The sequence below is a fragment of the Equus caballus genome, chromosome 16 (genome assembly GCF_041296265.1).
Source record: "Equus caballus isolate H_3958 breed thoroughbred chromosome 16, TB-T2T, whole genome shotgun sequence".
Taxonomy (NCBI): Eukaryota; Metazoa; Chordata; class Mammalia; order Perissodactyla; family Equidae; genus Equus; species Equus caballus.
The window spans coordinates 35980905-35993792 of record NC_091699.1 but is presented as its reverse complement, the minus strand read 5'-3'; the positions used below and the strand labels follow the sequence as shown (position 1 = coordinate 35993792).

Here is a 12888-nt window from a genome sequence, read left to right as displayed (position 1 = left end):
TGGCGGTAAGCTTTTGTGACCATATCAGAGGTGGCTCACAGGAGGCACAACTAGGCCAGCATGCCTCTCTGTTGCCCCATACAGCATTTTAAATATTTTTGAGCTAGTAGCTACCGTTTAAAAATGGAAAGATTTCACTGAAAAGAAAAATCCATAATTCTGACTTCTTGCAAAATCACAGAAGCTGGCAACATTGGACTCATATCCTGCATGGTAACAACAAGCTCAGTCTGAACAGCAGCTGCCCCCTCTATAGGGCATTTACATCTAGGCTTGCTTAACACCATGCCTACTTGGTGCCTATTGGCTAGTGATTCTGTTCCTCTCCCCAAACCCCCAGAAGACATCTTACAACATCTGGAGACCCTGTTGGTTGGCACAATTGAGAGGAGAGAGTGGTCCTTGTATGTGGTAGGTAGAGACCAAGGATGCTCTCAAACATCCTACAACGCATAGGGCAGCCCCACCCTCCCCCAACATAGAATTATCTGGTCAATAGCACCAAGGTTGAAAAACCCTGTGCTAGTGGCTGGCTACCAGGAATATTTGACTTCATCCCATCCACTTGACTAGTAACTGAGAGATCTGAGGAATAAGAAATTCATATACCTCGTTACAAGAACAGCAGTATCATGCTGGATTCCACCTGGATAGTTCTTCGAATGCTGCCACTGGCAAAAGTTTTTTAATGTTGTCTGGGCATTAAAAGATATGGAAGGTCCTTCCTAAACACAGAAAAGAATTATGGTTGGTCTATTGTACCAACACCAATGAGATATGCCATTTCGGATACAGATAGAAGAAAGAAGAAAAAAACTTTATTACCTGTTCATTATGAATCACAACTAAGTTCACAATAACAATATTAATTAAATTTCCAATACTTGGGTCTTTATAGATAGAGGCTACCTGCAACCGAGATAAATTTTTCAAAGTTAATTGTGAACTCTGTGTAACAATAAGCAATTCACTTCTTATGTTGGACTCCACCTCTTCTTACACATTTCATGCAACACTTGCATTTTGTAGTTTTGAATTTTCATTCATTCAACAAACATTTATTATAAGTCTCTGTAAAATTCACAGATGGCAGTTTTAGATAATCATAACTTCTAATAAGTTTAAATTTCAAGGTGTTCGTCTCTGAATTGCATTGCCATACAATTTAGCAGTTCTCTGTGCCAAAATACCGGATATTCATTTTTGACCAAGCACATTATTCCAGTTGAAGTCCAGATTGCCAATTTCTGGAATCTCACATGGACCACATGTTTGCTAATACTGCTGTTCCTGTGTTTACCACCCATGTTTGTCATCAACAACCTGGTAACCTGGATTTATTTTTCATTATTATCATTAATTACAAAAGCTAACATTCACTGAATGCTTATTATGGACTAGATCTTTGCTGAAAACTGCGTATGCTTTTGCATTTAGTTCTCATAGCAAAACTCTGGGCTAGGTATTATAATTTGTGCTCAACAAATGAGGAAACTAAGGCTCAGAGAAATTAAGTAACTTGTCTAAGACTATCCAGAGCTGTGTAACAGAGCCAGAACTCTCAACCAAGGTCAATTTGACCCAAAGTCCATTCTCGTAATCGAAATTCTTAAGCCAAGTCTGAATTTATGGAGTGGAAATGGATTTGAGTCAGTAGAAGGCCTGATTAACTTTTCCTTGCCCTCCTCCAGGACAGGAGAGGGCTGGGGCATATGGGGACTGGGCATGGGGAATGGGGTGAGGAGACGGAGGAGGGAAGACAGCTTGGGTGTGAAACATAGGGGAATGGTTCACAGCAGTGAGGGGAAAGACAAGGCAGAACACAGGCCAGGGAGAGGGAAGAAGAAACTTGAAAGCAAGGTTCCCAAACATGGTTGCTTTTCACATTCCTTTGGGAAACTTACTAAATGTAGATTCCCATTCAAATAAACTACAGTCAATCCATTAAAAGGAATGCTACGCTGAGGCTTAAAATGAATGAGGGTAGATCATATGGGCTGCTACGGAACAATCTCCAGTATTTCAAGAAAATAGCAACATGTAAGACAGCATTTAAGAATGCTCCATTTCGGTTTGAAAAAACATTGTATATGCATACATATTTGCATAAGAAACATGTAGAGTTATGCTGCCCAATGGTAGCCACTTGCCACATGTGGCTACTGAGCACATGAAATGTGGCTAGTCAGAACTGAGGTGTGCTGTGAGTGTAAAACATATACTGGATTTTTAAGACTTGGTATGAAAAAAGAGCAAAATATCTCATTAACAATTTCTGAAATGGTGGGGCTGGCCTGGTGGCGCAGCAGTTAAGTTCATACGTTCTACTTCTCGGGGGCTGGGGATCGCCGGTTGGATCCCGGGTGTGGACATGGCACCACTTGGCAAAAGCGATGCAGTGGCAGGCGTCCCACATATAAAGTAGAGGAAGATGGGCACGGATGTTAGCTCAGGGCCAGTCTTCCTCAGCAAAAAGAGGAAGATTGGCAGTAGTTAGCTCAGGGCTAATCTTCCTCAAAATAAATAAATAAATAAATAAAAATAAAAAATAAACCAATTTCTGAAATGATAATATTTGGATATAAAATATAATGTTATGGAAATTAATTTTACTTGTTTCCCTTTTTTTCACGTGGCTACTAGGAAATTTAAAATGACATGTGGCTTGCATTATATTTCTATTGGGTGATGCTGGTTAGAAACACATGCAAAAAAAACTTGTAACAGTGGTTGTCTCTGGGAAGGGGTCTGGGAGCCTTGGTAGGGAAGGACACTTATTTTTCATCCATAGTCTCTGGTTCTGTCTGATTTTTTTTGATCACACAAATTGATTGCTTTTTTAATTCAAAATGGGAGTAGAAAAACAGAGTGAGAGTCCTATGCCTCACACCAGGGCTGCTTAATTAAAATCCTGGGGAAAGAGATAGAGGCAGCTGCATTTTAAAAAGCTCCATGGGTGACTGATTCACAACCAGCATCTAAAAAGTCTTATTGGAGACCCACACCTGACTGTGCAAGTTCCTATGTCAGACAAAGAGCACTGGTTTGGGGCACTGGACAAGTTAAAGGTCACGTGCAGTCTCTAAGCCATTTACTAGCTTGATGTGACCATGGGCAAGTGACCTAACTCCTCTGAGGCTCAGTTTTCTTACCTATAAAATGAGGATGATAATCCTACCTGGCAGAGGTGCCAGGCAGATTAGAAACGATGCCTTTTAAGTAAGAAGCACATTGTCTAACACAGAATAAACACTCAATATTGATAACTATTTTTGTCATTATAAAAAGGCCACCCACAAATAATCTTATGTTCTCTTGAGTCACTTGCCTGAATCGTTGAAAGGCCAGCCCTGAATGATCCTCCAAAGCACTGGGTGGAAACCCATTCCCCAATGGCACATTTAGGGACCTCATAAATCACCTTCTTTTGAATGTACTTACAATTGACATTAAAGTTAAAATATAGTGTTGAAGGTTTGCTCCGTGGTATAAAACCATCCTGTGGTCTGCCACCACCATCACTTCTACAAACCGTGGATAGGACAAAAAACGTTTTGTTCTTCTGTGGGTCCTCTTTTCCCTTGTGCTGTCCGTCTTGTTATCATAGGCAGAAAGCGCCTTTGTTGCTAAGTTGCTTTTTAAAACTGCCACATCATCAGCCAGGCTACTCCTTCCTCCCCATTTTCTCGTTCTCGTTTTCCTCTTGTCTTTACTGTGACTGTTTTTGTGCTCTGTAACAAATCAGATGGCATGCATTACATTTCAAGCCACATCTATTTCATATCAAGAATTTAACTTGACACATCTTAAAATGATGCCTCTGTAGTCAAATTACACACAAAATCAAGTTCTATATACGATGAACTCTATAGGTCAAGCTCGAGCTGCACTCTCGTCTAAATGACTAAGGACTTGAAATTATCTTCCCTGGAAGCGTTCCTAAATGCTCACTTAAGGTATTAGAAAATCCAACCTGAGTTTAAGAGAAACAATTGTATATGATTCTTTTCAGTTGGTAACAAAAGTCTTGCTGGGATTTAAGCGGTTTCCATTCATCGTTCTTTGCCATAGAAGTAGGAAGGGCCAATAACGCAGCTCTAGAGGTCTGAGAGGTGGGCAGGCTAATAGACAATACAAACGAACGATAGAAAATGCACGACAAGGTATTTTTCTATCACCGTATTCAATCATTGTAATACACGAAATGTAAGAATAGAATCACTGCTATTCAATGCCTCCAAATTTTTAATCTATTTATTTCAGGGCTTAGTTAAGGTAGTAGATTAAACTCAGAGAGTATGAACAAGCAGTTGGGAGCATGATATATAATGCCCGATTAGCTCTATGCATTTCCAGCTCTTGCCTATATACCTCTTGGATGCTACACAATTTTGCTGCTCAAAGTGTGGTCCATGGACCAGCAGCATTGGCAACCCCTGGAAGGTTGTTAGAAACACAGACTCTTCGGCCCTACTCGAGACCTGATGAATCAGAATCCACATTATAAAGATCTCCAGGTGATTCATATTCATGTTAAAGTTTTGAGAAGCCCTAGTCTCCAATTTGGCTTGAATCTTGTACTGCTGGTGAAAATATTCAAACTCAAAATCATCAACCACACAATAAACAGAATAAACATAAAAATGCATGCCAAATTAGGCTTTGAATAAAAACAGAATTTAATCAGTTATCATGCCTATCAGCTCATAAACGTGCTTTAAAGATTTAATGTCACTAGCTTGTAGTCTAAAACAGGGAACAGAATTGTACAACTAAGAAACACGCTTACCTAACACACAGGGAATAGAATTTATTACACCAGTAACAACAACAACAAAAAAGTTAAGCTATGACTGGTTTCATATTTGAAGGGCTCAAAAATTTAACCATTATAACTTACTACTAAAACAATCGATTTAGGCCAGGATGTGTATTTTGGCAAGTTGAGTGTTTTAGCAGTTATTAAAATAGTGAGATCAGTCCAAAATGTCAAACAAGTTATATGTGGTCCAGCCACAGATAACATGACTAGCCCAAAGCCTGGTACAGAGTAGGATTCAACATTAGATTCTTTTTCTTCCAGTTGCTCTCTCAAGTGTATTCATATATGTATACTCATGCCATATGGGTAAATAGGATGTCATTCCACTTTTAAATCATCAAATGATTATAGAATAGATATTAATCAAGCACCTAGTATGTGCCAGTTATTGAACTAGGCTCTTTTACGTATGACTGAGAAAACTGCCTTTATCTTACAGATGAGGAAAATAAGTCTCAAAGAGATTGAGCATCTCGTCCAATGTCACATACAGAAAGTGGTGGTACAAGGAATCAGCTATGAATTTGATCAACACCCTAAACAGTGGTCCTTCTATTAGGCAAGATTTCTCAAGAGCTGGGCAATGAAACAGACTCATGGTTTGGTTGACAGTCTCCAAACAGAATTTGAATTGGAAAAGAGACAGTGTCTGATGGATATTTTCACAGACTATTTTTTTACAACAGATATATGGAAGCCATATTGAAAATTGAATGCTTTCTAATATATTAAGAAAATGTCACTTATTTTGTGAAAAACAAATAATCTTTGTTTAATGTTTTCTGTAAATATTTTAATATAATTTATTATAATCAGTAAAATTTCAAAGGTATTAAAGTCTCTCTTGTTTTTGTATTCTCTATCTCATTAATTTTTGCTCTAATCTTTATTATTTCCTTCTGCTTGCTTTAGGTTTAGTTTTCTTTTTCCAGTTTCTTAAAGTGGAAGTTAGATTACTGATTTGAGATTCTCCTTCTTTCTTAATAGAAGCCTTTAAAACATAGCCATAAATTTCCCTCTAAGTCCTGCTTTAGCTGCATACTGTACGTTTTGGTACACTGTGTCTTCATTTTCATTCACCTCAAAGTATTTTCTGGCTCCTCCTTTGACCTATTGGTTATTTAGGAGTATGCTGTCTACTTTCCACATATATTTGAGTTTCTCATTTTTTTTTTTCTGTTACTGATTTCTAATTTCATTCCACTGTGGCCAGAGAAGATACCCTGCATTACTTCCATGCTTTTAAACCTATTGAGATTTGCTTTATGGCCTAGAATACAGAATACAGTCTAGTCTGGAGAATGTTTCATGTGCACTTCAGAAGAATCTATATTCTGCTGTTGTTGGGTAGAGTGTTGTATAAATATCTGTTAGGTGTAGTTGGTTTATAATGTTCAAATTTTCATTTTTTTGTTTATCTTCTTCTTGGCTGTTCTAAACATTATTGAAAGTGGAGTATTGAAGTTCCCAAGTATCATTGTTGAATTGTCTATGTCTCCCTTCATTTCTGTCAGTTTTTGCTTCACGTATTTTGGTGCTCTGTTAGGAGGTGCACATATGTTTATAATTGCTAAATTTTCCTGATTTTGATAAACTTTTTGGGATCAGTAAAGTGAAAGAAGTCAGTCACAAAAGACCACATATTATATGATTTCAGTCATATAAAATGTCCAGAATAGGGAAATCTACAGAGACAGAAAGTAGATTAACTGATTAGGGCTGAAGGTGGGGTGGGGGCATAGGAGGGTTGATAACTAAAGGATACAGGGTTTCTTTTTCAAGTGATAAATATGTTCTAAAACTGACCATGATGATGGTTGCACATATCTGTGAATACACCAAAAACCACTGAATTGGATACTTTAAATGGATGCATAGTGTAGTTTATGAATTATATCTCAATAAAACTGATAAAAAAAGAAAATACATCACTTAGTTTGCGAAAAGTAAATAATCTTTACTTAATGTCTTCTGTAAATATTTTGATTTATTGGGTTTATTTGGGTTTATTTAGAAAAAAGTATACCTGCAGGGAGAAAACAACTCAGGAAATGCTGTATAGAATTCACTCACTTTGACCACTAAGGGGAAAAAATGTGCTCTGAGAAAATCATCAGAGGGGACTTGGGCATGGAGAAACCTGAGGATGAATCAAGGCACTAACTGGAAACAACGTACACTTATTTAAACAACAAAGTTGAAGAAATGAAGGCATTAATCAGTAAAAGGCTACAATTTCTAACAGAGAACAACCTACCTAAATTCTAATATACCTAGAAGACATTTCATTCACAAGTAATCTGCCTATCAAAGAAATAATTCAAGACACTTTATGTGGCATGAAAATGCAGAAACAAAATTACTTCTTCAGAATTGAAAGTAATGTTTTCTAATATATAATATTTCTTGGTCTTTTATCCATCTGATCTTTTATCCTAATGAGTGAGAATCATATTTGTTGACCTAATTAGCCCAGCTAATTTCTACCACATTAACCATTTTAGCAAGCAAGTTTGAATTTAGCATTAAAACTTATACGAGCTTTAAAGATTCAAATATTCACTATGACTACAAATGCATGAACATTTTTACTGAGAACTGAAAAAACAGACATTATAATTTGTATACCTACTCAACTCTCTTACCTCTGAATAGAAATTGTTAATAACAGAATGATTTCCACCAAGGGACACACACTGTTAGGATTAAAAAGAAAGTCATCCACATTTCTCTTTAGTAACTTTTTAGCATAATGGAATTGAGGCTAGTGTTTCAAATTTGCAATGTCATCCTGCTAATAGCTTCATCAGAATGGGCTATATAACGATATTTCACCCCTGTGGAAAGTACAGTACAAACAGTTTCTGTATTTTTGCTCTTCTTTTCCCCACACATAGCTTTACATTTACTATTACTTTTTATTAAGATATAATTTACACACCACAGAATTTATACTTTCAAAGTATACAATTCAGTGGTTGTTAGTATATTCATAGTGTTGTGCAATCATCACCCTTCCTAATTTTAGAATATTTTCATTGCCCCCAAAAGAAATCCTGTACACATGAGTGGTCACTCTCCATCCCCAACCCCTGCACCCCACCCAACCCCACCCCCAGCCTCTGGCAATCACTAACCTATGTTTATTATCTTTGGATTTGCCTATTCTGGCATGTCATACAAATGGAGTCATACAATATGTGGCTTTTTGTGTCTGGCTTCTTTCTCTTAGTGCAACGTTTTCAAGGTTCATCCATGTTGTAGCATGTATCAGTACTCCATTACTTTTTATTGTCAAATAATATTCCACTGTATAGATATATGACATTTTGTTTATCTATTCATCAATTGGTGGACATTTGGGTCCAACAACTCAATCAAATAATGTTGCTATGAACATATCTGTATAAGTTTTTGTGTGGCCATGTGTACATTTCTCTTGAGTATATACCAGGAGTACAACTGCTGGGTCATATGGCAACTCTATGTTTACCATTTTGAAGAACTGCCAAATTGTTTTCCAAAGTGGCTAGACCATTTTCACGCCCCTTCTTGAAGCTCAAATACAACACTCAGAGAGGAAATCATTTTCTCATGGTTCTTCTTCTTTAAGGATTCCTCAAAAATTAATCATATTTACTTAACTAAATAGCTTGTGAGCAACCTGGCCAAGTTCAAATCTTAAAATAGCATGTTGAACCAAATAAGATATACAGATGGCAAGTAAGTGTATGAAAATATGCTCCACATCATATATCAAAGAAATACAAATTAAAACAAATTAAAACACACTGATTGGAAAGGCCAAAATCTAGAACACTAACAACAACAAATGCTGATAAGGATGTGGAGCAACAAGAACTCTCATTTGTTGCTGGTGGGAATGCAAAATGGTACAGTCACTTTGGAAGACAGTTTGGGTGTTTCTTACAAAACTAAATATACTCTTACCAAATGATCCAGCAGTTGTGCTCCTTGGTGTTTACCCAAAGGAGCTGAAAATTTATGTCCACTCAAAAACCAGCACATAGATGCTTCTGGGTAGCTTTATTCATAATTGCTAAAATTCGGAGGCAATTAAGATGTCCTTCAGTAGGTGAATGGATAAACTGTGGTACATTCAGACAACGTAATCTTATTCATCACTATAAAGAAATGAGCTATCAAGCCATGAAAAGCCTTGGAGGAAACTTAAAAGCATATTACTAATTGAAAGAAGCCAATCTGAAAAGGGTACATACTGTATGATTCCAACTACATGACCTTCTGGAAAAGGCCAAACTATGGACGTGGTAAAGATCAGTGGTTGCCAAGGGTTGAGGTGAGGGAGGGATGTATAGGTAGAGCATTCAGAGGATTTTTAGGGCAATGAAAATACTCTGAATAATACCATAACGAGGGATACATGCCATTATGCATTTGTCCAAACCCACAGAATGTATAACTCCAAGAGGGAATCATAATGTAAACTATGGACTTTGGCTGATTATGATGCGTCAGTGTATGTTCATCGATTGTAACAAATGGACCCTCTGGTGGGAGATGTTGATAGTGGGGAAGGTTATGCTTGTGCAGGAACAAGGGATACATGGAAAATCTCTGTACCTTCCTCTCAAATTTTCTGTGAACCTAAAACTGCTCTAAAAAAACCCAGATAATTAAAAAAAAAAATAGCATGATTATCTCCAAGAATCAAATGCATGTTTGCACTCAGAGGAAAGTATAATCTTTTGCAATGTGAACTCTCACATGCACATGTAAACAAATTTAGGCATCTTAAAAAACTCTAAATGGCAGCTGTGTGCTTCCTAATGCCAAGTCACAGGCACTAACTACAGTTGTAACATTTTATTCCAAGAACATGAGTTAATGTTGGCTTTTACCATTGTTTTGGCCTTGACTATGAAGGGGAAGCAGTGACGTTTATACCATGACAAACAGCCAGCGATCTAAGAGCTCACGCTCTGAAGGGAGCAGCTTCAAGTCCTCTTTGACCTTGGGCAGATAACTGACCTGCTAACCCTCAGTTCTCCCACTTACAAAGCCGAGTAACAAGAGCACCTCTTTCATAGAGCTGTTCTGAGGAATAATGGGAGATCATGCACATAAAGTGCCTAGCACACAGGAAGGAACCAATAAATATTGTGTTTTTTTCTATTTTTATCAGTTATAAAGTCACATAGTGAGTTAGAAGCAAAAGGAACTATTTAAGGGAGAGTGACCGTGCTTAAAAACAATTTTCTGGCTTACGATAATAATTTCAAAGACATAAGCTACTTTGAAAATTAAATGAGAAAGCATATAGAAAATTCTTTGTAAGTTATAAATTGACTTTAAAAATATTATTTTTTAAGCACCTATTTCATGCAAGGCACTGGGTTAGGTAAGTTGAAATAAACAATAGCAAGAACAAAACAAAAATAAAACTTGGGGCCCATCATTAAAAAGACAGCACCATATGGCCCCGTGGCCGAGTGGTTAAGTTCGCGCGCTCCGCTGCAGGAGGCCCAGTGTTTCGTTGGTTCGAATCCTGGGCGCGGACATGGCACTGCTCATCAAACCACGCTGAGGCAGTGTCCCACATGCCACAACTAGCAGGACCCACAACGAAGAATATATAACTATGTACTGGGGGGCTTTGGGGAGAAAAAAGGAAAAAGTAAAAAATCTTTAAAAAAAAAAAAAAAGACAGCACCATAAAAACATAAGATGATTATCATTATTAAAAAGCCTCACAGCCAAAAACTTTAACAACGTTTGCTTATTTTTTGGTAAAAATGTTTTAAATGGGCTTAATTTCACATTGTCATGCAATAAAATGCATATTACATTACTAAATGAGTGGAATTATTTTAGAAAATCACATGCAGGCCTTGTTATTCAGCAGTTACTCAGTGAGTGTTTCCCACCTACTGGGGTTGGGCTACGGAGATGCAAATGTTAACTTGAACAGCTGGGAAGTTAATTATTGCTGTCTATTTTCATAAGGTTTATAAAAATTTAACTGAATTTCCTTAAGGCACTGAGCCACCTCATGACCTCATGGTCTAACTGGGCAGAGGAATCACAGCACAGGACCAAAGGGAGGACTGGAGAGCGAGGCTGTTTGCAAGTCCCCTTTCTGTTCCACCCGGGCTTGACTGCCAGAAGGAAGCTGGACGGGAATCATCAGTGGTTTCACACTTGGATTCTGGAGCCAGACCAGCCCTGGTTCATGTGCCTGACTTCGCACTACTCTAGCTGCCCTTCCTGCCTCCAAGCCTCAGTTTTCTCATCTGCAAAATGAGGATAATAACAGCACATCCCTCAAAGGGTAACTGTGAGGATTCAAAGAGATGATATATCAAATGCCCCTAGAGCAGAGTGTGGCACACAGGAAGCATCCATTAAATATTTAACGTGATAACAATTATTAGTTGTTGTTTTACTAGAAGAGTGTAAAATATCCCCTTTATAAATTAGTATATTGACATTAGAGTTTCTCAAACACAGCAATTTCATTTTAGAAAGAATCTTCTAAAGGGAAAGAGGGAGAGAAGAAGGAAGGACAGGGAAGGAGAGAGGGAGGGAATGAAGTAAACACACAGAAGACCAGTCCCTGCTCCCATGGAACTTCCAATCTAGGTGACAAGGACATGTGGACTGATAGCGAGAAGACATAGTCTGAGACGTAATTAGATGTAAACAAATGCCACAAACACTTCCACCTCTCAGCTGGCTCCAGCAGTTGATAACAAACAGGCAACAGAAAGTGGAAGCTGACGGCAGTTACCAGGCTGTCTTTGTTCTAGTCAGATCTAAGGTCTGCACTAATCGGGATGTTCAGAGTTACTTAATGAAGCCTCCAGACAGGGACTCAGTAGGACAGGAGAAACAAAGTCTACTGAGATCAGAGGAAGATGAATAAACAAGCATAATGTAAGGGGAAAAAAAGAGAGAAAACATAAACACAAAAACAGCCGTAAAACCAACGAATGTTTTAATAATAAAGAACAATGTGTTTCCAGAGAACCAGGTGGGGAAGGAGCTAAGCGGGGGAAGTGTTCTGTATATACAAAGCTCGAAAGGGTAGGAACGAGAATTCACCAAGGTTTCATCTCTTTCTAAAGGCTCCTCAATTGGCTAGCTTTAAAAACAACAACAAATCCCTGAATCCTCTTTAGGATCACGTCCCTAAACCCACTTTCTCTGTGAGCTTTGGGGGAAAAGTAGCATGCCCACGTCTAGTAGCGCTCCCTGCACAGCACTGACAGGAAATGCGGGCAAAGGGCAGCAGTGGAAGAGACTTTGCAGACATGCTTTTTGGTTGGCCAGAACCTTTAGAAACAATATTTCCCCACGAGTAGTTTACGGAACATTAGTCCCAGAAGGTATTTCCAAAAACAAATCAAGTAGGTTTGCAAAACACTTTACACAGTATTCATATCTGGGACTTTCTCCATGCATATTAGCATTTTAAGAGCCCTGAGAAGTCTTGCAGGAAAGAAGCCAGCTTACATTTGTTTAACTACGGAACTGGGACACTTACGGGATCTTGGCTAGCTTATGGGGCAGATGATGGGGACTGAGCCATTCCTGAAAATAGAAGGAGATGGAGAAGAGTGTATTGATGGGCTTTCCTCTCAGGGAGGGGAGGAGATGTCATTGGAAGAAAACAACTGAGAAGCTTCTTGCAGTTCAAGGGGCTGTGGCGGGTGGTGGAGGCATGTCTGAGGGTCACACTGTCTTCTAAGGGGTGGGCGCCTCCAGCGAAGTGGGGAGTTAAATTTGCTGTCTCAGGTACGCAAGCTTGGGCACCACTCCCAAAGGTCCTGCCCCACCCTTCCTCATTCACCATCCTGCAGCTCCTTCACCTAGAGGCAGTAACAACAACAACGACCACCACCATGATAATACTGGCTAAGGTTTGCTGAATGCTTTCCTCTGCGGCAGGCACTCTTCTAAACACCTTATGTGGATTAACCTGATTATTCTTCACAGCAACCAGATATGGTAGGGACTATTATCTCTATTTCATAAAGGAAGAAACCGAGGCACACTGGAAATAACATGAGAAAATATTTAAA

At 38.5% G+C, this 12888-nt stretch overlaps 1 protein-coding gene across 6 annotated transcripts in view; it reads right to left on the bottom strand.

Annotated features, from left to right (window-relative positions):
- Positions 1-12888, bottom strand: part of ADAMTS9 (ADAM metallopeptidase with thrombospondin type 1 motif 9) — a 165605-nt gene that overhangs the window by 132951 nt on the left and 19766 nt on the right. For 4 of the 6 annotated variants that reach the window (XM_023620115.2, XM_023620118.2, XM_070237265.1 and 1 more), the window contains exons 4-6: positions 3442-3731; positions 826-909; positions 610-725 (exon numbers count right to left, since the gene is read on the bottom strand). In XM_023620115.2, coding sequence (XP_023475883.1) covers positions 610-725; positions 826-909; positions 3442-3731 — 490 coding nt within the window. The remainder of the gene's footprint in view (positions 1-609; positions 726-825; positions 910-3441; positions 3732-12888) is intronic. The other 2 variants (XM_070237264.1, XM_023620116.2) reach the window with 1 other exon arrangement.